The sequence below is a fragment of the Scyliorhinus canicula genome, chromosome 3, assembly GCF_902713615.1.
Source record: "Scyliorhinus canicula chromosome 3, sScyCan1.1, whole genome shotgun sequence".
Taxonomy (NCBI): Eukaryota; Metazoa; Chordata; class Chondrichthyes; order Carcharhiniformes; family Scyliorhinidae; genus Scyliorhinus; species Scyliorhinus canicula.
The window spans coordinates 5,088,848-5,114,999 of NC_052148.1; the positions used below are offsets into that span (position 1 = coordinate 5,088,848).

Consider the following 26,152-nt stretch of genomic DNA (forward strand, 5'->3'; position numbering starts at 1 on the left):
ATCCAATCCAAAAGAAAATTACCTGGCTCTCGGCTGCCTAAATCTCCACGGATCCACCCACCCCGCCCCCATCTGCTCCATGAACCCTTTCAGCTCCTTTGCCATTGCTGGCACCTTGCCCATTCTTGAACATGACCGGTCCAGGCCTTGATCAATAGCCATGTTGAAATCTCCACCCATAATCAGCCTGAGCGATCATCCCAGGTTGAGGGTCCCACTGAACTCTGGGAAAGGTTGACAGGGTTTATTGCTGCTGTTGCATGGTATGAAAATTCAACAAAACATTTCTACCCCACAAAAGACAAGGTAAAAGTGATGTAAAAACAAAAAATGCTGAAAATGCCCAGCTGGTCTAGCAACACCACGCAGATGGGAGGTGATTAAAAAAAGTGGGAAGGTCTGTCACAGGGTGGAAGGCAGGAGAAACTAAATGACAAAAGAGTTGTCAATGTGGGGAATGTGACAAGATGTGGCCAGAGGAGGCGTAATGAGCAGCTGCTGTCTCAAAGCAGAAACAAGAGAAAAAAGGTTTAAAATCAAAACTTGCAAAGGGAAAGGAACCAAAATGGGGCCTGGATAATGATGTAAAATTGTTGAACACGGTGTTGAGTCCAGTATTCTCGAAAGCACCTCATCGAAAGTTAAGGCGGTGTTTGTCAAACTCTATTGGAATAATGCTTCAGATCAAGGACAGAGAGACCAACAAGACAGCAAGGCTAAATAAAGGAGATGCAAGCTGAAATGTTGTATACTGACATAAAGCAGAGCGGCTTCACATGTAGGGGTAACGGATTGGGGGTGGGTGAAAGGGATTGAAGTAAGTTGCTGCAAAGGGTCACTAAACTCAACAGTAGAAGCAGTTCAAATAAATATGCGTTTCACTGGAGAATGAAGTTTGAGGAATATTGCAAGTCAATCGGGTAGCATTCCATAAAATGCGGGTAGATTTACTGCGGTTGATTGTCTTTTCCGTATCACCTTACTTACTTTGTAAAAAATTAATAATAAAAAATAATACAGTCCCCAATTGCTGTTTTTTTCCAATTCAGGGGGAATTTAGCGTGGCCAATCCACCTAACGTGCACATTAAAGTTTAACATTAAAGACTGTTAAAATATGTTAGATAGATAAAAATATGATTGTTATTTACCTTTGTATAGACAAGTTATGACCAGGTAGTGGGGAAATGGGGTGAGGCCAATCATTTTTCTATAAGGAATAGATACGGGGTTGGGGTAGCGGGTCCATAAATAAAAGAGGAGGGAAGTTGAGGGAGGCATAAATTAATCAGGGGTTGGGTTATCACTGCTGCCTCACAGCGCCAGAGAACTGGGTTCAATTCCTGCCTCGGGAGATTGTCTGTGTGGCTTGTGCGTTCTCTCCGTGTCTTTGTGGGTTTCCTTGGTTCCTCCGATTTCCTCCCACAATCCAAAGATGTGCACTTTAGGTGGATTGCTCATGCTAAATAGTCCCAGATGTGCCGGTTAGGGGGGGTTTCAGGGATTGGGCAGGGGAGTGGGCCTAGTTCGGTTGCTCTTTCGGAGGGTCGGTGCAGACACACAAGGCCAAATAGCCTCCTATGGTTTTAGAGTTTTATCTGGCTGAAGGTGCTGTATGGCCCAGGAATATTGGGCACAAGCAGGCTAGCCAATGAAGCCAATAGATACACTTTGCTACAGCAGAAGCAGAGAATCCAGTGGAACATAATAATCCCACACCCCAGCCTGAAGGACATTGTGATCTGCTGCACATCACAATATGCAGCATGTGTTTTCCATGTCACTTTGTCCTCTTTTCAATATTTGAAGATAATTGGTAAGGGAGTAGAATAGACTAATGGAGATTTTTATCTATTGAAGACTTACATGTACGCTGGAACTTGAAGATGTCATCACTTTCCGTCTTGTCTTGGTAGATGGCAGTAAGGGAAACATTATATTTGGTGTCAGGATCCAGGTTATCTAAAACCTGGCTTGTCTCATTGCCATTTATAATCATCTGGAAGAATAGGCATAAAGCGAAGGTCAAGATACGTTCAGTGCATGAAACCAATTTGTTTTCTGCAAACTGATTCCCTGAATTAAATGGGGATGTTTGAATTTGATATCACTCAGGGGGCCGCAAGGACCTTAAAATCCTTTACCAACCCTTTGCTGCAGCTACCTTTCCCAGTGGCATTCCCTCGTGGTCATGTGGGGTATTTCTGCAGAAATTTAAATTCGTAATAAACTAATTTGAACGGTTTTGTTCATTGCCCAAATGCTCTTCTTTGAGTGGGCAACTGAGCCCAACATCTCAATACTAAAGAGCATATGGTCCGTGCGGAAAGCAGTTTTCTGATCACATTCAAGTACAGTAATACCATTCAGAAAGAATGTGCTGATGTTTCTGCAGGTTACGGTTCAAAGAGCTCTTCCCACCCAATTGAGTTTTGGCCAATCTCCATATTTTCCAGTCCTGCCCGTGACTTTGCATGTCCATGTTGGGAATGGAAAATACCTGCTGTTTTCAGTGTGATCATGCCGCCTCGGCCAACAGAGAATGCAACTCATTAGCAAGTGTGGAAAGGATTACAAGGATACAATGAAACATCGTTGCTGGAAAGGAGGAACATTTTCATCCATATACAGATCTGGCTGACAGTGGTTTTGCTTCACACTCGCATGTTGCAAGGCAAATTTAAAAATCGGCTGGAGCTACACAGAAGCAGAAAGTATGGATTTCATCACCTCTTTTTTGTCCCCTCCTGCAGATGGAACCCAGCTGATTCTGTACTGGTCCGCCTCCTCCGATCCATGATCCCAGTCCAACCGGAAACTGTACCCCTTGATGTCCGAGAAGCGTAGGTTTGATGGTGCTGGGACAACCGCTGTGCGAGAAGAATGAGACCTTAAATGTACACATGTTGCAGAAAGGTAACAGAATCTGACAGAGTAGAAATGATGAGGGAAGGGAGGCCATCTGAGGAAAGATTTGAGATCCTGGCACTGATCACCAGCAACTTGCATTTATAAAAGTGCCTTTAATGCAGTAAAATGTCCCAAAGCACTTCAGAACATAGAACATTACAGCGGAGTACAAGCCCTTTGACCCTCCATGATGCTCCGACCTGTGACACAAAACTAAAGCCCATCTACAGTATTCCCTTATCATCCATACGTTTATCCAATGACCATTTAAATGCCCTTAATATTGGCGAGTTGACTACTGTTGCAGGTCGGGTATTCCACGACCTTACTACTCTCTGAGTAAAGAACCTACCTCTGACATCTGTCTTATATCTATCTCCCCTCAATTTGAAGCTATGTCCCCTCGTTCTAGACATCACCATCTGAGGAAAAAGGCTCTCACTGTCCACCCTCATCCTCTGATCATCTTATGTGCCTGAATTAAATTACCTCTTAACCTTCTTCTCTCCAACGAAAAAAGCCTCAAGTCCCTCAGCTTTCCCTCATAAGATCTTCCCTCCATATCAGGCAACATCCTGGTAAATCTCCTCTGCACCCTTTCCAATCCTTCCACACCTTTCCTATAATGCGGCGACCAGAACTGCACGCAATACTGCAAATGTGGCCGCACCAGAGATTTGTACAGCTGCAACATGACCTCATGGCTCCGAAACTCAATCCCTCTACCAATAAAAGCTAACACACGGTATGCATTCTTCATAACCCTATCAACCTGGGTGGCAACTTTCAGGGATCTATGTACATGGACACCAAGATCTCTCTGCTCATCCACACGACCAATAATCTTACCATTAGCCCCGTACTCTGTCTTCCTGTTATTCCTTCCAAAATGAATTACCTCACACTTTTCTGCAGTAAACTCCATTTGCCACCTGTCAGTCCAGCTCTGCAGGTTTTACTGTTCCTCTGTAACTTGTAACATCCTTCCATACTGTCGACAAATCCACCGACTTAAGTGTCATCTGCAAAAATACTCACCCATCCTTTTACGCCCTCCTCCAGGTCATTTATAAAAATGGCAAACAGCAGTGGCCCCAAAACCGATCCTTGTGGTCCACCACTCACAACTGAACTCCAGGCTGAACATTTCCCATCACCAACCACCCTTTGTCTACTTCCAGCTTGCCATTTCTGATCCAAACTGCTAAATCATCTGTATCCCATGCCTCCGTATTTTCTGCAATAGTCGACCATTGTGATCCATATCAAATGTTTACTGAAATCCATATACACCACATCACCTCATTACACTCATCCACCTGTTTTGTCACCTTCTGAAAGAACTCAATAAGGTTTGTGAGGCACAACCTACCCTTCACAAAATGGTGTTGACTATCTCTAATCAAATTATTCCTTTCCAGATGATTATAAATCCTATCCCTTATGAACCTTTCCAAGACTTTGCCCACAACAGAAGTAAGGGACACTGGTCTATCTTTACCAGGGTTGTCTCTACTCCCCTTCTTGAACATGGGGACAACATGTGCTGTCCTCCAGTCTTCTGGCACTATTCCTGTAGACAAAGATAACGTAAAGATCAAAGCCAATGGCTCAGCAATCTCTTCCTTTACTTCACAGAAAATCCGAGGATAAATCCCATCTGGCCCAGGGGACTTATCTATTTTCACACTTTCCAGAATTGCTAACACCTCCTCCTCATGAACCTCAAGCCCTTCTCGTCTAATGTGTGAATACTGACGAAAAATATACATTTAGCACCTCCTATCTCTTCGGACTCCACGCACAACTTCCCTTGACAGGCCCTCCTCTTACCCTAGTCATTCTTTTATTCCTGACATACCAATAGGAAGCTTCATTGTTGTCTTTGATCGTCCCTGCCAAAGATTTCTCATGTCCACTCCTGGCTCTTCTCAGCTCTCTTTTTAGGTCCTTCCTTGCTAATTTAGAACTCTCGAGTGCCCTAACTGAACCTTCACGTATCATCTTTACATAAGCCTCCTTCTTCCTCTTGACAAGTGATTCAACTACTTTCATAAACCACGGTGCCCTCGCTCGACCACTTCCTCACTGTCTGACAGGTACATAAGAACATAAGATAATAAGAACTAGGAGCAGGAGTAGGCCACCTGGCCCCTCGAGCCTGCTCTGCCATTCAATGAGATCATGGCTAATTTTTTTTTGTGGACTCAACTCCACTTTTCGGTCCTAACACCACAACCCGTAATCCCTTTATTCTTCAAAAAACTATCTGTCTTTATCTTAATAATATTTAATGATGAAGCTTCAACTGCTTCACTGGGCAAGGAATTCCATAGATGCACAACCCTTTGGGTGAAGACGTTCCTCCGAAACTCACCCCTCAATCTATGTCCCCTTATTTTGAGGCGATGCCCCCTAGTTCTGCTTTCACCCACCTGTGGAAACAACCTGCCCACATCTATCCTATTTATTCCCTTCATAATTTTAAATGTTTCTATAAGATCCCCCCTCATCCCTCTAAATTCCAACGAGTACAGTCCCAGTCTACTCAACCTCTTCTCGTAATCCAACCCCTTCAGCTCTGGGATTAACCTCGTGAATCTCCTCTGCACACCCTCCAGCACCAGTACGTCCTTTCTCAGGTAAGGAGATCAAAACTGAAAATAAATCGCTTATTGTCACGAGTAGGCTTCAACGAAGTTACTGTGAAAAGCCCCTAGTCACCACCTTGCGGCGCCTGTTCGGGAAGGCTGTTACGGGAATCGAACCGTGCTGCTGGCCTGCTTGGTCTGCTTTAAAAGCCAGCGACTTAGCCCAGTGAGCTAAACAGCCCCTCCAGCTGTGGCCTCACTAACACCTTATACAATTGCAGCATAACTTCCTGGTCTTAAACTCCATCCCTCCAGCAATGAAGGACAAAATTCCATTTGCCTTCTTAATCACCTGTTGTACCTGTAAACCAACTTTTGGCGACTCATGCACGATCACACCCAGGTCTCTCTTCACATCAACGTGCTTTAATATTTTATAATTTAAATAATATTCCCGTTTGCTGTTATTCCTACCAAAATGGATAACCTCACATTTGTCAACATTGTATTCCATCTGCCAGACCCTAGCCCATTCACGTAACCTATCCAAATCCCTCTGCAGTCTTCCGGTATCCTCTGCACTTTTTGCTTGCTCTTACTTTACTCTTCCAGGGCAGCACGGTAGCATGGTGGTTAGCATAACTGCTTCACAGCTCCAGGGTCCCAGGTTCGATTCCTGGCTGGGTCACTGTCTGTGCAGAGTCTGCACGTCCTCCCCATGTGAGCGTGGGTTTTGTCCGGGTGCTCCGGTTTCCTCCCACAGTCCAAAGATATGCGGGTTAGGTGGATTGACCATGCTAAATTCCCCTTAGTGTTCTAAAAAATAAGGTTAAGGGGGGGTTGCTGGGTTACGGGTTTAGGATGGATACGTGGGCTTGAGAAGGGTGATCATTGCTCGGCACAATATTAAGGGACGAAGGGCCTGTTCTGTGCTGTACTGTTCTAAATTCTAAATCTAAATCTTAATGCCATGCATCTTTACCTTCTGCAGCAATCTTTTGTGTGGCACCTCATCAAAGACTTTCTGGAAATCCAGATATACCACATCCATTGGCTCCCCGTTTTCTACCTCACTAGTAACGTCCTCAAAGAATTCCACTAAATTAGTAAGGCACGACCTCCCCTTTATGAACCCATGCTGCCTCTGCCCAATGGGACAATTTCCATCCAGACGTCTCGCTATTTCTTCTTTGATGATAGATACCAGCATCTTCCCTGCTATCGAAGTTAAGCTAACTGGCCTATAATTACCCGCTCTCTGCCTACCTCCTTTTTTAAACAGTGGTGTCACGTTTGCTCATTTTCCATCTGCCAGGACCATCCCAGAGTCTAACCTTTAGCCCCATTAGCTTGCCCATCACTATCTCCTTCGTGATAACAATCATTTCAAGGTCCTCACCTGTCATTGCCTCATTTCTGTCAGTCACTGGATGTTCTGTGTGACTTCCACTCTGAAGACCGACCCAAAAAACATGTTCAGTTACGCAGCCATTTCCTCATCTCCCATTAATAAATCTCCCTTCTCATCCTCTAAAGGTCCAATATTTACCTGAGTACTCTTTTTTGTTTTATATATTTGTAGAACCGTTTACAACTTGTTTTTATATTCTGAGCACGTTTACTCTCATAATCTATCTTACTCGTCTTTCTAGTTTTTGTAGTAGCTTTCTGTAGCCCCCTAATGATTTCCCAGTCCTCTCGTCTCACACTAATCTTTGCCACTTTGTGTGCTTTGCCTTTCAGTTTGATTCTTTCCCTTATTTCCTTCGGTATCCAGGGTCGATTTTCCCTCCTTCTACCGTCCTTCCTTTTTGTTGGTATAAACATTTGCTGAGCACAGTGAAAAATCGCTTGGCAGTTTCTCCACTGTTCATCAATGGTTTCACCATAACGGTTTTGCTCCCAGTCTACCTCAGCTAGCTCTTCTCTCATCCCATTTGTAATGAACTCCAACTAGCTTTATTGGTTGGCCAATTGGAGTATGAGCTCCCTCAATGATAGCTCATTGAGGGGGCCCATATAAGCACCTGTCTAGGCTTTGTGAGCCAGTCTTAAGTTGACTGGACTACTAGCAGCACTGTTTGTAGCTGCTCCTGTAATCGCATTATTGTCAATAAATATTGGTGTGGTGATGTAACTCCTGCCTCCCGTGGATTACTACACCATTGTAATCTGTTTTGTTTGAGCACCTTCTCACCCTCCATCTGTATTTTAAATTCCACCATATTGTGATCATCTTTCCGAGAGGATCCCTAACTATGAGATCATTAGTCAATCGTCTGTCATTACACAGGACCAGATCTAGGACCACTTGTTCCCTTGTAGGTTCCATTACATACTGTTCTTGGAAACTATCACGGATACATTCTGTTATTTCCTCCTCCAGGCTGCCTTGACTGACCTGGTTAAACCAATCGACATGTAGATTAAAATCCCCCATGATAACGACAGCACCATTTCTACATGCATCAGTTATTTATTTGTTTATTGCCTGCCCCACCATGTTAAGACCATAAGACCATAAGACATAGGAGTGGAAGTAAGGCCATTCGGCCCATCGAGTCCACTCCGCCATTCAATCATGGCTGATGGGCATTTCAACTCCACCTACCAGCATTCGCCCCGTAGCCCTTAATTCCTCGCGACATCAAGAATTTATCTATCTCTGCCTTGAAGCCATTTAGCGTCCCGGCCTCCACTGCACTCCGCGGCAATGAATTCCACAGGCCCACCACTCTCTGGCTGAAGAAATGTCTCCGCATTTCTGTTCTGAATTTACCCCTTCTAATTCTAAGGCTGTGCCCACGGGTCCTCGTCTCCTCGCCTAATGGAAACAGTTTCTTTGCGTCCACCCTTTCTAAGCCATGTATTATCTTGTAAGTTTCTATTAGATCTCCCCTTAACCTTCTAAACTCCAATGAATACAATCCCAGGATCCTCAGCCGTTCCTCATATGTTAGACCTGCCATTCCAGGGATCATCCGTGTGAATCTCCGCTGGACACGCTCCAGTGCCAGTATGTCCTTCCTGAGATGTGGGGCCCAAAACTGGACACAGTACTCCAAATGGGGCCTAACCAGAGCCTTATAAAGGCTCAGTAGCACATCGCTGCTTTTATATTCCAACCCTCTTGAGATAAATGACAACATTGCATTCGCTTTAGAACATAGAACATAGAACAGTACAGCACAGAACAGGCCCTTCGGCCCTCAATGTTGTGCCGAGCCATGATCACCCTACTCAAACCCACATATCCACCCTATACCCGTAACCCAACAACCCCCCCTTAACCTTACTTTTATTAGGACACTACGGGCAATTTATCATGGCCAATCCACCTAACCCGCACATCTTTGGACTGTGGGAGGAAACCGGAGCACCCGGAGGAAACCCACGCACACAGGGGGAGGACGTGCAGACTCCACACAGACAGTGACCCAGCCGTGAATCGAACCTGGGACCCTGGAGCTGTGAAGCATTTATGCTAACCACCATGCTACCCTGCCCCTTAATCACAGATTCAACCTGCATGTTTACCTTTAGGGAATCCTCGACTAGCACTCCCAGATCCCTTTGTACTTTGGCATTATGAATTTTCTCACCGTTTAGAAAGTAGTCTATGCTTGGATTCTTTTTTTCAAAGTGCAAGACCTCACATTTTCTCACGTTGAATTGCATCAGCGATTTCCTGCACCACTCTCCCAAACTGTCTAGATCCTTCTGCAGCCTCCCCACTTCCTCAGCACTACCTGCCTGAACACCTAACTTCGTATCATCGGCAAACTTCGCTAGAATGCCCCCAGTCCCTTCATCCAGATCATTAATATATATGGTGAACAGCTGCGGCCTCAACACTGAACTCTGTGGGACGCCGCTGGTCACTGGCTGCCATTCCGAAAAAGAAACTTTTATTCCAACTCTCTGCCTTCTGTCAGACAGCCAATCCTCAACCCATGCCAGTAGCTCACCTCGAACACCATGGGCCCTCACCTTACTCAGCAGCCTCCTGTGCGGCACCTTATCAAAGGCCTTTTGGAAATCCAGATAGACCACATCCACTGGGTTTCCCTGGTCTAACCTACTTGTCATCTCCTCAAAGAATTCTAACAGGTTCATCAGGCACGACCTCCCCTTACTAAATCCATGTTGACTTGTTCTAATCCGACCCTGCTCTTCCAAGAATTTAGAAATCTCATCCTTAACGATCGATTCTAGAAGTTGTTACTATTTGGTGGCCTATAGACTCCTCCTATCAGTGACTTTTTCACCTTACTATTCCTAATTTCCACCCAAATGGATTCAACCTTGTCCTCCATCGCACCGATGTCATCCCTTATTATTGCCCGGATGTCAACCTTAAATAACAGAGCTACACCACCCTTACCATCCACTCAGTCCTTCCGATTAGTTTGATATTTATCAAGGGCTACTATAAAAGTCCAAAGATCTTGTTCACACCCTCCGAGTCCCCAACTAAGTTCCAATCCCCATCAAAAACTTTCCCTATTTCCTCGCTGCCTCCCATTTTCTGAGCTGCTGTGCAATCAACCTACTGGCCTTTCCCCCGTGCTCGTACACCGCTCCCTTCACCTTCCTGAGCTGCTCCACTGCCCGACATGTAGTTAACAATCTAAATTCTGCCTGCAGCCTCCGGCGTTCCCTCAATAGCCCTGACTCTGGTGCCTCCGCATTCCTCCTATCCACTCGTAGGCTTTCTCCTACCAGTCGGTCCGCCTCTCCCTATCCGTCCTGTCCCTGTGACCCCGGATCGAGATCAGCTCCCCTCTCAGCACCGCCTTCAGTGCTTCCCAGACCACCGCTGCTGAGACCTCCCCCGTATCGTTTACCTGCAGGTAGTTCAGCATCCACTTCCTCAATCTCTCGCAGACCACTTTGTCCGCCAACAGCCCCACATCCAATCTCCACTGTGGGCGCTGCTTACTCTCCATACTGACCTGCAGGTCCATCCAGTACGGAGCTTTGGCCAAGATCATAATTGCCGAACAGCCCGTATCCACCACCCTCGCCAACAGGGCCCTGCCCACAACAAAGAAATCTATCCGGGAATACACCTTGTGAACATGGGAGAAGAAAGAAAATTCCCTGGCTCTCGGCTGCCTAAATCTCCACGATCTACCCCACCCCCTCCCATCTGCTCCATGAATCCTTTCAGCTCCTTTGCCATTGCTGGCACCTTGCCCATTCTCGAACATGACCGGTCCAGGCCTTGATCAATAACCATGTTGAAATCCCCACCCATAATCAGCCTTTGCGATCATCCCAGGTTGAGGGTCCAACTGAACTTTGGGAAAGGTTGACAGGGTTTATTGCTGCTGTTGCACGGTATGAAAATTCAACAAAACATTTTTTGCCCACAAAAGACAAGGTAAAAATGATATAAAAACAAAAAATGCTGAAAATGGTCAGCTGGTCTGGAAACACCTGAAGAGGGAGAAAAAAAGTCAACAGGTTTTAAGCAGATGGGAGGTGATTAAAAAAAGTGGGAAGGTCTGTCACAGGGTGGAAGGCAGGAGAAATTAAATGACAAAAGAGTTGTCAATGTGGGGAATGGGACAAGATGTGGCCAGAGGAGGCATGAATCGCAGAATAATGAGCAGCTGCTGTCTCAAAGCAGAAACAAGAGAAAAAAGCGTTAAAATCAAAACTTGCAAAGGGAAAGGAACCAAAATGGGGCCTGGATAATGATGTAAAATTGTTGAACACGGTGTTGAGTCCAGGATGCGAAAAAGCACCTCATGGAAAGTTGAGGCGGTGTTTTTCCAGCTCTATTGGAATAATGCTGCTGATCAAGGACAGAGAGATCAGCAAGGCAGCAAGGCTAAATAAAGGAGATGCAAGCTGAAATGTTGGATACTGGAATAAAGCGGAGCGACCTCCATGTAGGGGTAACGGATTGGAGGTGGGGGAAAGGGATTGCAGTAAGTTACTGAAAGGCCTGCTAAACTCAACAGTACAAACATATGAAAAAAATGTGTTTCACTGGAGAATGAAGTTTGAGGAATATTGCGAGTCAATAGGGTAACATTCCATAAAATACGGGCAGGTTTACTGCGGTTGATTGTATTTTCCCTTTCACCTTCCTTATCGTGTAAAAAAATTTGAGAGTACCCAAATTCTGTTTTTTCCCAATTGAGGGAGAATTTAGTGTGGCCAATCCACATACCCTGCACGTCTTTGGGTTGTGGGGGTGAAACCCACGCAGACATGGGGAGAATGTGCAAACTTGACACGGACAGTGACCAGGGCTGGGATTCGAACCTGGCTCCTCAAAGAACATGGACCATAGAACAGTGCAGTACAGAACAGGCCCTTCAGCCTCAATGTTGTGCCGAGCATTGTCCGAAACCAAGATTAAGCTATCCCACTCCATGTCATTCTGGTCTGCTCCATGTACCTATCCAATAACTACTTGAAAGTTCCTTAAGTGTCTGACTCCACTATCACAGCAGGCAGTCCATTCCACACCCTAACCGCTCTCTGAGTAAAGAACCTACCTCGGTCATCCCTCCTATATCTCCCATCCTGAATCTTATAGTTATGCCCCTTTGTAACAGCCACATCCAACCAAGGAAATAGTCTCTGAACGTCCACTGTATCTAACCCCCTCATCATTTTCTAAACTCCATTATATTGACTCTCATCCTCCTCGGCTCCAAAGAGAAAAGCCCTAGCTCTGTCAACCTTTCCGCATAAGACCTATTCTGCAATTCAGGCAGCATCCTGGTAAATATCCTTGACGCCCTTTCCAATGCTTCCACATCCTTCCTGTAATGAGGTGACCAGAACTGCACACAATGCTCCAAATGTGGTCTCAGCAGGGTCAGGTAGTGTTGCAGCATAACCCCGCGGCTCTTAAACTCAAGCCCCCGTTAATAAACGCTAACACACTATAAGCCTTCTTCACGGCTCTATCCACTTGAGTGGCAACCTTCAGAGATCTGTGGACATGAACCCCACGATCTCTCTGTTCCTCCACATTCCTCAGAACCCTGCCGTTGACCCTGTAAACCGCATTCAATTATTTTCTTCCAAAATGAATCACCTCGCACTTATCAGGGTTAAACTCCATCTGCCATTTTTCGGCCCAGCTCTGCATCCTATCAATGTCTCTTTGCAGCCTACAACAGGCCTGCACCTCATCCATGACTCCACCAATCTTTTTGTCTTCAGCAAATTTACTGACCCACCCTTCAGCCCCCTCCTCCAAGTCATTGATAAAAGTCACAAATGAAATGAAAATGAAATGAAAATCGCTTATTGTCACAGGTAGGCTTCAAATAAAGTTACTGTGAAAAGCCCCGAGTCGCCACAATCCGGCGCCTGTTCGGAGAGGCTGGTACGGCAAAAAGCAGAGGACCCAGCACAGAACCCTGTGTTACACCACTGGTAACTGGTCTCCAGTCTGAAAATTTTCCACCCATCACCACCCTCTGTCTTCTCAGTGCCGCAGTCCCAGTGCTAGCCACTGTGCCACTGTGCCGCCCCATTCACCTTCAGCAAAACGGGATGGGGCAATATTGTTTCAAGTTCTCTAAAAACAAACATCACTAGTTTAACTTAAATGATTAGCAATCTGCTGATGTCATCCAGTAAAGATACTTGAGACTGTTAAAATATGTTAGATAAATACAAATATGATTGTTATTTACCTTTCTATAGACAGGTTATGGCCAGGTAGTGGGGAAATGGGGTGAGGCCAATCATTTTCCTGTGAGGAATAGATAATGAGTTGTGGAAGAGGGTCCATCAACAAAAGAAGAGGTAAGTTGAGGGAGGCATAAATTAATCAGGCGTTGGGTTATCACTGCTGCCTCACAGCGCCAGAGAACTGGGTTCAATTCCTGCCTCGGTAGATTGTCTGTGTGGCGCTTGTACATTCTCTCTGTGTCTTTGTGGGTTTCCTCAGGGTCCTCCGATTTCCTCCCACAGTCCAAAGATGTGCACATTAGGTGGATTGGTCATGCTAAATATTCTCAGATGTGCCGGTTAGGGGGGGGTTTCAGGGATTGGGCAGGGGAGTGGGCCTAGTTCGGTTGCTCTTTCAGAGGGTCGGTGCAGACACACAAGGCCAAATAGCCTCCTTCTACACTGTCGGAATTCTGTGGTTTTATAGATTTATCTGGCTGAAGGTGCAGTATGGCCCAGGAATATTGGACACAAGCAGGCTAGCCAATGAAGCCAATAGATACACTTTGCTACAGCAGAAGCAGAGAATCCAGGGGAACATACTAACCCCACACCCCATCCTGAAGGACATTGTGCTCTGCTGCACATCACAATATGCAGCATGTGCTTTCCATGTCACTTTGTCCTCTTTTCAATATTTGAAGATAATTGAAACGACTAATGGAGATTTTTATCGACTGAGGACTTACATGTACGTTGGGAGCCTAAGATGTCATCACTTTCCTTCTTGTCTGGGTAGATGGCAGTAAGGGAAACATCATATTTGGTGTCAGGATTCAGGTTATCTAAAACCTGGCTTATCTCATTGCCATTTATAATCATCTGGAAGAATAGGCATAAAGCGAAGGTCAAGATACGTTCAGTGCATGAAACCAATTTGTTTTCTGCAAACTGATTCCCTTAATTAAATGGGTATGTTTGAATTTGATATCACTCAGGGGGACACAATGACATTAAAATCCTTTACCAACCCTTGGCTGCAGCCACCTTCCCCAGTGGCATTCCCTCATGGTCATGTGGAGTATTTCTGCAGAAAATTCAAGTGAAGGAATAAACTAATTTGGACGGTTTTGTTCATTGCGCAAATGCTCTTCTTTGAGTGGGCAACTGAGCCCAACATCTCAATACTAAAGAGCATATGGTCCGTGCGGAAAGCAGATTTCTGATATCCTTCTAGTACAGTAATGCCATTCAGAAAGAATGTGCTGATGTTTCTGCAGGTTACGATTCAAAGAGCTCATCCCACCCAATTGAGTTTTTGACAATCTCCAAATTTTCCAGTCCTGCCCGTGTCTTTGCCTGTCCCTGTTGGGAATGGAAAATACCTGCTGTTTTCAGTGTGATCATGCCACCACGGCCAACAGAGAATGCAACTCATTAGCAAGTGTGGAAAGGATTACAAGGATACAATGAAACATTGTTGCTGGAAAGGAGGAACATTTTCATACATTTACAGATCTGTCTGACAGCGGTTTTGCTTCACACTCGCATGTTGCAAGGCAAATTTAAAAATCAGCTGGAGCTACACAGAACAGAAAGTATGGATTTCATCACCTCTTTTTTGTCCCCTCCTGCAGATGGAACCCAGCTGATTCTGTAGAGGTCCGCCTCCTCCGATCCATGGTCCCAGTCCATCCGGAAACTTTTCCTCGTGATGTCTGAGAAACATAGGTTTGATGGTGCTGGCATAGTCGCTGTGTGAGAAGAATGAGACCAGAAATGTACACGTGTAGTAGAAAGGTAACAGAATCTGACAGAGTTGAAATGATGAGGAAAGGGAGGATATCTGAGCAAAGATTTGAGATACTGGCACTGATCACAAACAACTTGCATTGATAACAGAGCCTTTAATGCAGTAAAATGTCCTGAGTCACTTCAGAACATAGAACATAGAACAGTACAGGCACTTTGGGCCTCCATGTTGTGCCAACTTGTGAAACCACTGTCAAGCCCATCTACACTATTCTCTTATCATCCATGTGTTTATCCAATGACCATTTAAGTGCCCTTAATATTGGCGAGTCCACTACTGTTGCAGGCAGGGCAACACCCTAAACCCCTCATCATTTTCTCAACCTCTATTATGTCGCCTCTCATCCTCCTCGGCTCCAAGGAGAAAAGCCCTAGCTCTGCCAACCTTTCCTCATAAGACCTATTCTGCAATTCAGGCAGCATCCTGGTAAATCTCCTTTGCATCCTTTCCAATGCTTCCACATACTTCCTGTAATGAGGTGACCAGAACTGCACACAATGCTCCAAATGTGGTCTCACCAGGGTCATGTATAGTTGCAGCATAACCCCGTGGCTCTTAAACTCAAGCCCCCGTTAATAAACGCTAACACACTATAAGCCTTCTTCACGCTGTATCCACTTGAGTGGTAACCTTCTGACATCTGTGGACATGAACCCCAAGATCTCTCTGTTCCTCCACATTCCTCAGAACCCTGCCGTTGACCCTGTAAACCGCATTCAATTTTTTTCTACCAAAATGAATCACCTCGCACTTATCAGGGTTAAAGTCCATCTGCCATTTTTCGGCCCAGCTCTGCATCCTATCAATGTCTCTTTGCAGCCGACAACAGCCCTGCACCTGATCCATGGCTCCACCAATCATTGTGTCATCAGCAAATTTACTGACCCACCCTTCAGCCCCCTCCTCCAAGTCATTGATAAAAGTCACAAATGAAATGAAATGAAATGAAAATGAAATGAAAATCACTTATTGTCACATGTAGGCTTCAAATAAAGTTACTGTGAAAAGCCCCGAGTCGCCACAATCCGGCGCCTGTTCGGGGAGGCAGGTACGGCAAAAAGCAGAGGACCCAGCACAGAACCCTGTGGTACACCGCTGGTAGCTGGTCTCCAGTCTGAAAATTTTCCATCCATCACCACCCTCTGGCTTCTCAGTGCCGCAGTCCCAGTGCTAGCCACTGTGCTACATGCCGCCCCTTTCACATTCAGCAAAACGGAATGGGGCAATATTGTTTCAAGTTCTCTAAAAACAAACATCACTAGTTTAACTGAAATGGATAGCAATCTGATGATGTCATCCAGTAAAGATACTTGAGACTGTTAAACTATGTTAGGTAAATACAAATATGATTGTTATTTCCCTTTGTATCGACAAGTTACGCCCTGGTAGTGGGGAAATGGGATGAGGCCAATCATTTTTCTATGAGGAATAGATAAGAGGTTGGGGACGCGGGTCCATGAATAAAAGAGGAGGCAAGTTGAGGGAGGCATAGATTAATCAGGGGTTGGGTTATCACTGCTGCCTCACAGCGCCAGAGAACTGGGTTCAATTCCTGCTTCGGTAGGTTGTCTGTGTGGCGCTTGTACGTTCTCTCCGTGTCTTTGTGGGTTTCCTTGGTTCCTCTGATTTTCTCCCACAATGCAAAGATGTGCACATTAGGTGGATTGCTCGTGCTAAATAGTCCCAGATGTGCCGGTTAGTGGGGGTTTCAGGGTTTGGGCAGGGGAGTGGGCCTAGTTCGGTTGCTCTTTCAGAGGGTCGGTGCAGACATGCTGAGCCAAATGGCCTCCATGTCACTTTGTCCTCTTTTCAATATTTGAAGATAATTGGTAAGGGGGGAGAAAAGACTAATGGAGATTTTTATATACTAAAGACTTACATGTACGTTCGGAGGCTGAGACGTCATCACTTTCCTTCTTGTCTGGGTAGATGGCAGTAAGGGAAACATCATATTTGGTGTCAGGATCCAGGCTATCTAAAACCTGGCTTGTCTCATTGCCATTTATAATCATCTGTAAGAATAGGCATTAAGCGAAGGTCAAGATACGTTCAGTGCATGAAACCAATTTGTTTTCTGCAAACTGATTCCCTTAATTAAATGGGTATGTTTGAATTTGATATCACTCAGGGGGCCACAAGAACCTTAAAATCCTTTACCAACCCTTGGCTGCAGCCACCTTTCCCAGTGGCATTCCCTCGTGTTCATGTGGAGTATTTCTGCAGAAAATTCAATTGAAGGAATAAACTAATTTGGACTGTTTTGTTCATTCTGCAAATGCTCTTCTTTGACTGGGCAACTGAGCCCAATATCTCAATACTAAAGAGCATATGGTCCGTGCGGAAAGCAGTTTTCTGATCACCTTCTAGTACAGTAATGCCATTCAGAAAGAATGTGCTGATGTTTCTGCAGGTTACGGTTCAAAGAGCTCATCCCACCCAATTGAGTTTTTGACAATCTCCAAATTTTCCAGTCCTGTCCGTGACTGCATGTCCCTGTTGGGAATGGAAAATACCTGCTGTTTTCAGTGTGATCATGCCGCCTCGACCAACAGAGAATGCAACTCATTAGCAAGTGTGGAAAGGATTACAAGGATACAATGAAAAATCGTTGCTGGAAAGGAGGAACATTTTCAAACATATACAGATCTGTCTGACAGTGGTTTTGCTCAAACTCGCATGTTGCAAGGCAAATTTTAAAATTAGCTGGAGCTTCACAGAAGCAGAAAGTATGGATTTCATCACCTCTTTTTTGTCCCCTCCTGCAGATGGAACCCAGCTGATTCTGTAGAGGTCCGCCTCCTCCGATCCATGGTCCCAGTCCATCCGGAAACTTTTCCTCGTGATGTCTGAGAAGCGTAGGTTTGATGGTGCTGGGATAGTCGCTGTGTGAGAAGAATGAGACCTTAAATGTACACATGTAGCAGAAAGGTAACAGAATCTGACAGAGTAGAAATGGTTAGGAAAGGGAGGATATCTGAGCAAAGATTTGAGATACTGGCACTGATCACAAACAACTTGCATTGATAACAGTGCCTTTAATGCAGTAAAATGTCCTGAGTCACTTCAGAACATAGAACAGTACAGGCACTTCGGCCCTCCGTGTTGCGCCGCCCTGTTAAACCACTGTCAAGCCCATCTAGACTATTCTCTTATCATCCATGTGTTTATCCAATGACCATTTAAATGCCCTTAATGTTGGCGAGTCCACTACTGTTGCAGGCAGGGCAACACCCGAAACCCCTCATCATTTTCTCAACCTCTATTATGTCGCCTCTAATCCTCCTCCGCTCCAAGGAGAAAAGCCCTAGCTCCCTCAACCTTTCCTCATAAGACCTATCCTGCAATCCAGGCAGCATCCTGGTAAATCTCCTTTGCACCCTTTCCAATGCTTCCACATCCTTCCTGTAATAAGGTGACCAGAACTGCACACAATGCTCCAAATGTGGTCTCACCAGGGTCATGTACAGTTGCAGCATAACCCCGCGGCTCTTAAAGTCAAGCCCCCTGTTAAGAAAAGCTTACACACTATAAGCCTTCTTCACGGCTGTATCCACTTGACTGGTAACCTTCAGAGATCTGTGGATATGAACCCTAAGATCTCTCTGTTCCTCCACATTCCTCAGAACCCTGCCGTTGACTCTGTAATCCGCATTCAATTTTTTTCTACCAAAATGAATCACCTCGCACTTATCAGGGTTAAACTCCATCTGCCATTTTTCGGCCCAGCTCTGCATCCTATCAATGTCTCTTTGCAGCCAACAACAGCCCTGCACCTCATCCATGACTGCACCAATCATTGTGTCATCAGCAAATTTACTGACCCAGCCTTCAGCCCCCTCCTCCAAGTCATTGATAAAAGTCACAAATGAAATGAAATGAAATGAAAATGAAATGAAAATCGCTTATTGTCACAAGTAGGCTTCAAATAAAGTTACTGTGAAAAGCCCCTAGTCGCCACAATCCGGCGCCTGTTCGGGGAGGCTGGGACGGCAAATAGCAGAGGACCCAGCACTGATCCCTGTGGTACACCGCTGGTAACTCGTCTCCAGTCTGAAAATTTGCCATCCATCACCACCCTCTGTCTTCTCAGTGCCGCAGTCCCAGTGCTAGCCACTGTGCCACATGCCGCCCCATTCACATTCAGCAAAACGGGATGGGGCAATATTGTTTCAAGTTCTCTAAAAACGAACATCACTAGTTTAACTGAAATGGATAGCAATCTGATGATGTGATCCAGTAAAGATACTTGAGACTGTTAAACTATGTTAGATAAATACAAATATGATTGTTATTTCCCTTTGTATAGACAAGTTACGCCCAGGTAGTGGGGAAATGGGGTGAGGCCAATCATTTTTCTATGAGGAATAGATAAGGGGTTGGGGAAGCGGGTCCATAAATAAAAGAGGAGGCAAGTTGAGGGAGGCATAGATTAATCAGGGGTTGGGTTATCACTGCTGCCTCACAGCGCCAGAGAACTGGGTTCAATTCCTGCCTCGGTAGATTGTCCGTGTGGCGCTTTTACGTTCTCTCCGTGTCTTTTTGGGTTTCCTTGGTTCCTCCGATTTCCTCCCACAATCCAAAGATGTGCACATTAGGTGGATTGCTCATGCTAAATAGTCCCAGATGTGCCGGTTAGTGGGGGTTTCAGGGTTTGGGCAGGGGAGTGGGCCTAGTCCGGTTGCTCTTTCAGAGGGTCGGTGCAGACACGCTGAGCCAAATGGCCTCCATGTCACTTTGTCCTCTTTTCAATATTTGAAGATAATGGGAAAGGGGGGGAGAAAAGACTAATGGAGATTTTTATATACTAAAGACTTACATGTACGTTCGGAGGCTGAGACGTCATCACTTTCCTTCTTGTCTGGGTAGATGGCAGTAAGGGAAACATCATATTTGGTGTCAGGATCCAGGTTATCTAAAACCTGGCTTGTCTCATTGCCATTTATAATCATCTGGAAGAATAGGCACAAAGTGAAGGTCAAGATACGTTCAGTGCATGAAACCAATTTGTTTTCTGCAAACTGATTCCCTTAATTAAATGGGGATGTTTGAATTTGATATCACTCAGGGGGCCACAAGGACCTTAAAATCCTTTACCAACCCTTGGCTGCAGCCACCTTTCCCAGTGGCATTCCCTCGTGTTCATGTGGAGTATTTCTGCAGAAAATTCAATTGAAGGAATAAACTAATTTGGACGGTTTTGTTCATTGCGCAAATGCTCTTCTATGAGTGGGAACTGAGCCCAACATCTCAATACTAAAGAGCATATGGTCCGTGCGGAAAGCAGTTTTCTGATCACCTTCTAGTACAGTAATGCCATTCAGAAAGAATGTGCTGATGTTTCTGCAGATTACGGTTCAAAGAGCTCATCCCACCCAATTGAGTTTTGGCCAATCTCCAAATTTTCCAGTCCTGCCCGTGACTGCCTGTCCCTGTTGGGAATGGAAAATACCTGCTGTTTTCAGTGTGATCATGCCGCCTCGACCAACAGAGAATGCAACTCATTAGCAAGCGTGGAAAGGATTACAAGGATACAATGAAACATCGTTGCTGGAAAGGAGGAACATTTTCAGACATGTACAGATCTGGCTGACAGCGGTTTTGCTTCACACTCGCATGTTGCAAGGCAAATTTTAAAATTAGCTGGAGCTACACAGAGCAGAAAGTATGGATTTCATCACCTCTTTTTTGTCCCCTCCTGCAGATGGAACCCAGCTGATTCTGTAGAGGTCCGCCTCCTCCGATCCATGGTCCCAGTCCATCCGGAAAATTTTCCTCATGATGTCAGAGAAACGTAGGTTTGATGGTGCTGGGATAGTCGCTGTGGGAGAAGAATGAGACCTTAAATATACACATGTAGCAGAAAGGTAACAAAATTTGAGTTGAAATGATGAGGAAAGGGAGGATATCTGAGCAAAGATTTGAGATACTGGCACTGATCACAAATAACTTGCATTGATAACAGTGCCTTTAATGCAGTAAAATGTCCTGATTCACTTCAGAACATAGAACAGTACAGGCACTTCGACCCTCCATGTTGCGCCGACCTGTGAAACCACTGTCAAGCCCATCTACACTATCCCATTATCATCCATGTGTTTATCCAATGACCATTTTAATGCCCTTAATATTGGCGAGTCCACTACTGTTGCAGGCAGGGCAACACCCTCTGTCTTCTCAGTGCCGCAGTCCCAGTGCTAGTCACTGTGCCACATGCCGCCCCTTTCACATTCAGCAAAACGGGATGGGCCAATATTGTTTCAAATTCTCTAAAAACAAACATCACTAGTTTAACTGAAATGGATAGCAATCTGATGATGTCATCCAGTAAAGATACTTGAGACTGTTAAACTATGTTAGATAAATACAAATATGATTGTTATTTCCCTTTGTATAGACAAGTTACGCCCAGGTAGTGGGGAAATGGGGTGAGGCCAATCATTTTTCTATGAGGAATAGATAAGGGGTTGGGGAAGCGGGTCCATAAATAAAAAAGGAGGCAAGTTGAGGGAGGCATAGATTAATCAGGGGTTGGGTTATCACTGCTGCCTCACAGCGCCAGAGAACTGGGTTCAATTCCTGCCTCGGTAGGTTGTCTGTGTGGCGCTTGTACGTTCTCTCCGTGTCTTTGTGGGTTTCCTTGGTTCCTCCGATTTCCTCCCACAATCTAACGATGTGCACATTAGGTGGATTGCTCATGCTAAATATTCCCAGATGTGCCGGTTAGTGGGGGTTTCAGGGATTGGGCAGGGGAGTGGGCCTAATTCGGTTGCTCTTTCAGAGGGTCGGTGCAGACACACAAGGCCAAAGAGCCTCCATGTCACTTTGTCCTCTTTTCAATATTTGAAGAAAATCGGTACGGGGGAGAAAAGACTAATGGAGATTTTTATGTACTAAAGACTTACATGTACGTTCGGAGGCTGAGACGTCATCACTTTCCTTCTTGTCTGGGTAGATGGCAGTAAGGGAAACATCATATTTGGTGTCAGGATCCAGGTTATCTAAAACCTGGCTTGTATCATTGCCATTTATAATCATCTGGAAGAATAGGCAGAAAGCGAAGGTCAAGATACGTTCAGTGCATGAAACCAATTTGTTTTCTGCAAACTGATTCCCTTAATTAAATGGGGATGTTTGAATTTAATATCACTCAGGGAGCCGCAAGGACCTTAAAATCCTTTACCAACCCTTGGCTGCAGCCACCTTTCCCAGTGGCATTCCCTCGTGGTCATGTGGAGTATTTCTGCAGAAAATTCAATTGAAGGAATAAACTAATTCGGACGGTTTTGTTCATTGCGCAAATGCTCTTCTTTGAGTGGGCAACTGAGCCCAACATCTCAATACTAAGGAGCATATGGTCCGTGCGGAAAGCAGTTTTCTGATCACCTTCTAGTACAGTAATGCCATTCAAAAAGAATGTGCTGATGTTTCTGCAGGTTACGGTTCAAAGAGCTCATCCCACCCAATTGAGTTTTTCACAATCTCCAAATGTTCCAGTCCTGCCCGTGTCTTTGCATGTCCCTGTTGGGAATGGAAAATACCTGCTGTTTTCAGTGTGATCATGCCCCCACGACCAACAGAGAATGCAACTCATTAGCAAGTGTGGAAAGGATTACAAGGATACAATGAAACATCGTTGCTGGAAAGGAGGAACATTTTCATACATATACAGATCTGGCTGACAGCGGTTTTGCTTCACACTCGCATGTTGCAAGGCAAATTTAAAAATTGGCTGGAGCTACACAGAAGCAGAAAGTATGGATTTCATCACCTCTTTTTTGTCCCCTCCTGCAGATGGAACCCAGCTGATTCTATAGAGGTCCGCCTCCTCCGATCCATGATCCCAGTCCATCCGGAAACTTTTCCTCGTGATGTCTGAGAAACGTAGGTTTGATGGTGCTGGGATAGTCGCTGTGGGACAAGAATGAGACCTTAAATGTACACATGTACTAGAAAGGTAACAAAATTTGACAGAGTTGAAATGATGAGGAAAGGGAGGATATCTAAGCAAAGATTTGAGATCCTGGCACTGATCACAAACAACTTGCATTGATAACAGTGCCTTTAATGCAGTAAAATGTCCTGAGTCACTTCAGAACATAGAACATAGAACAGTACAGGCACTTCGGCCCTCCATGTTGCGCCGACCTGTGAAACCACTGTCAAGCCCATCTACACTATCCCATTATCATCCATGTGTTTATCCAATGACCATTTAAATGCCCTTAATGTTGGCGAGTCCACTACTGTTGCAGGCAGGGCAACACCCTAAACCCCTCATCATTTTCTCAACCTCTATTATGTCGCCTCTCATCCACCTCCGCTCCAAGGAGAAAAGCCCTAGCTCCCTCAACCTTTCCTCATAAGACCTATTCTGCAATTCAGGCAGCATCCTGGTAATTCTCCTTTGCACCCTTTCCAATGCTTCCACATACTTCCTGTAATGAGGTGACCAGAACTGCACACAATGCTCCGAATATGGTCTCACCAGGGTCATGTATAGTTGCAGCATAACCCCGCGGCTCTTAAACTCAAGCCCCCGTTAATAAACGCTAACACACTATAAGCCTTCTTCACGCTGTATCCACTTGAGTGGCAACCTTCTGAGATCTGTGGACATGAACCCCAAGATCTCTCTGTTCCTCCATATTCCTCAGAACCCTGCCGTTGACCCTGTAAACCGCATTCAATTTTTTTCTACCAAAATGAATCACCCGCACTTATCAGGGTTAAACTCCATCTGCCATTTTTCAGCCCAGCTCTGCATCCTAACAATGTCTCTTTGCAGCCTACAACAGCCCTGCACCTGATCCATGACTCCACCAATCTTTGTGTCATCAGCAAATTTACTGACCCAGCCTTCAGCCCCCTCCTCCAAGTCATTGATAAAAATCACAAATGAAATGAAATGAAATGAAAATCACTTATTGTCACATGTAGGCTTCAAATAAAGTTACTGTGAAAAGCCCCTAGTCGCCACAATCCGGCGCCTGTTCGGGGAGGCTGGTACAGCAAATAGCAGAGGACCCAGCACAGAACCCAGTGTTACACCGCTGGTAACTCGTCTCCAGTCTGAAAATTTGCCATCCATCACCACCCTCGGTCTTCTCAGTGCCGCAGTCCTAGTGCTAGCCACTGTGCCACATGCCGCCCCTTTCACCTTCAGCAAAACGGGATGGGGCAATATTGTTTCAAGTTCTCTAAACACAAACATCACTAGTTTAACTGAAATGATTATCAATCTGCTGATGTCATCCAGTAAAGATACTTGAGACTGTTAAACTATGTTAGATAAATACAAACATGATTGTTATTTCCCTTTGTATCGACAAGTTACGCCCTGGTAGTGGGGAAATGGGATGAGGCCAATCATTTTTCTATAAGGAATAGATAAGGGGTTGGGGAAGGGGGACCATGAATAAAAGAGGAGGCAAGTTCAGGGAGGCATAGATTAATCAGGGGTTGGGTTATCACTGCTGCCTCACAGCGCCAGAGAACTGCGTTCAATTCCTGCCTCGGTAGATTGTCTGTGTGGCGCTTTTCCGTTCTCTCCGTGTCTTTGTGGGTTTCCTTGGTTCCTCCGATTTTCTCCCACAGTCCAAAGATGTGCACATTAGGTGGATTGCTCGTGCTAAATAGTCCCAGATGTGCCGGTTAGTGGGGGTTTCAGGGTTTGGGCAGGGGAGTGGGCCTAGTCCGGTTGCTCTTTCAGAGGGTCGGTGCAGACACGCTGAGCCAAATGGCCTCCATGTCACTTTGTCCTCTTTTCAATATTTGAAGATAATGGGAAAGGGGGGGAGAAAAGACTAATGGAGATTTTTATATACTAAAGACTTACATGTACGTTCGGAGGCTGAGACGTCATCACTTTCCTTCTTGTCTGGGTAGATGGCAGTAAGGGAAACATCATATTTGGTGTCAGGATTCAGGTTATCTAAAACCTGGCTTGTATCATTGCCATTTATAATCATCTGGAAGAACAGGCATAAAGCGAAGGTCAAGATACGTTCAGTGCATGAAACCAATTTGTTTTCTGCAAACTGATTCCCTTAATTAAATGGGGATGTTTGAATTTGATATCACTCAGGGGGCCACAAGAACCTTAAAATCCTTTACCAACCCTTGGCTGCAGCCACCTTTCCCAGTTTAGCTCACCAGGCTGGTTTAGCTCACCAGGGGTTGGTTTAGCTCACCAGGCTAAATAGCTGGTTTTTCAATCAGGCCAGCAGGGCGGTTCGATTCCCGTACCAGCCTCCCCGGACAGGCGCCGGAATGTGGCGACTAGGGACTTTTCACAGTAACTTAATTGAAGCCTACTCGTGACAATAAGCGATTTTCATTTCATTTCATTTCAGTGGCATTCCCTCGTGTTCATGTGGAGTATTTCTGCAGAAAATTCAATTGAAGGAATAAACTAATTTGGACGGTTTTGTTCATTGCGCAAATGCTCTTCTTTGTGTGGGCAACTGAGCCCAACATCTCAATACTAAGCAGCATATGGTCCGTGCGGAAAGCAGTTTTCTGATCATCTTCTAGTACAGTAATGCCATTCAGAAAGAATGTGCTGATGTTTCTGCAGGTTACGGTTCAAAGAGCTCATCCCACCCAATTGAGTTTTTGACAATCTCCAAATTTTCCAGTCCTGCCCGTGTCTTTGCGTGTCCCTGTTGGGAATGGAAAATACCTGCTGTTTTCAGTGTGATCATGCCCCCACGGCCAACAGAGAATGCAACTCATTAGCAAGTGTGGAAAGGATTACAAGGATACAATGAAACATTGTTCCTGGAAAGGAGGAACATTTTCATACATATACAGATCTGGCTGACAGCGGTTTTGCTTCACAATCGCATGTTGCAAGGCAAATTTAAAAATCAGCTGGAGCTACACAGAAGCAGAAAGTATGGATTTCATCACCTCTTTTTTGTCCCCTCCTGCAGATGGAACCCAGCTGATTCTGTACTGGACCGCCTCGTCCGATCCATGATCCCAGTCCATTCGGAAAATTTTCCTCGTGATGTCTGAGAAACGTAAGTTTGATGGTGCTGGGATATTCGCTGTGGGAGAAGTATGAGACCTTAAATGTACACATGTAGCAGAAAGGTAACATAATCTGACAGAGTTGAAATGATGAGGAAAGGGAGGCCATCTGAGCAAAGATTTGAGATCCTGGCACTGATCACAAACAACTTGCATTG

The 26,152-nt window shown here is 45.2% G+C and overlaps 1 protein-coding gene across 1 annotated transcript in view; it reads right to left on the reverse strand.

Annotated features, from left to right (window-relative positions):
- Positions 1–26,152, reverse strand: part of LOC119963790 — a 1,053,439-nt gene that overhangs the window by 392,913 nt on the left and 634,374 nt on the right. Inside the window, exons 85-94 of the mRNA XM_038793076.1 lie at positions 24,796–24,928; positions 22,729–22,868; positions 21,863–21,995; positions 20,639–20,778; positions 19,777–19,909; positions 17,703–17,842; positions 16,840–16,972; positions 14,762–14,901; positions 13,897–14,029; positions 2,730–2,869 (exon numbers count right to left, since the gene is read on the reverse strand). Coding sequence (XP_038649004.1) covers positions 2,730–2,869; positions 13,897–14,029; positions 14,762–14,901; positions 16,840–16,972; positions 17,703–17,842; positions 19,777–19,909; positions 20,639–20,778; positions 21,863–21,995; positions 22,729–22,868; positions 24,796–24,928 — 1,365 coding nt within the window. The remainder of the gene's footprint in view (positions 1–2,729; positions 2,870–13,896; positions 14,030–14,761; positions 14,902–16,839; positions 16,973–17,702; positions 17,843–19,776; positions 19,910–20,638; positions 20,779–21,862; positions 21,996–22,728; positions 22,869–24,795; positions 24,929–26,152) is intronic.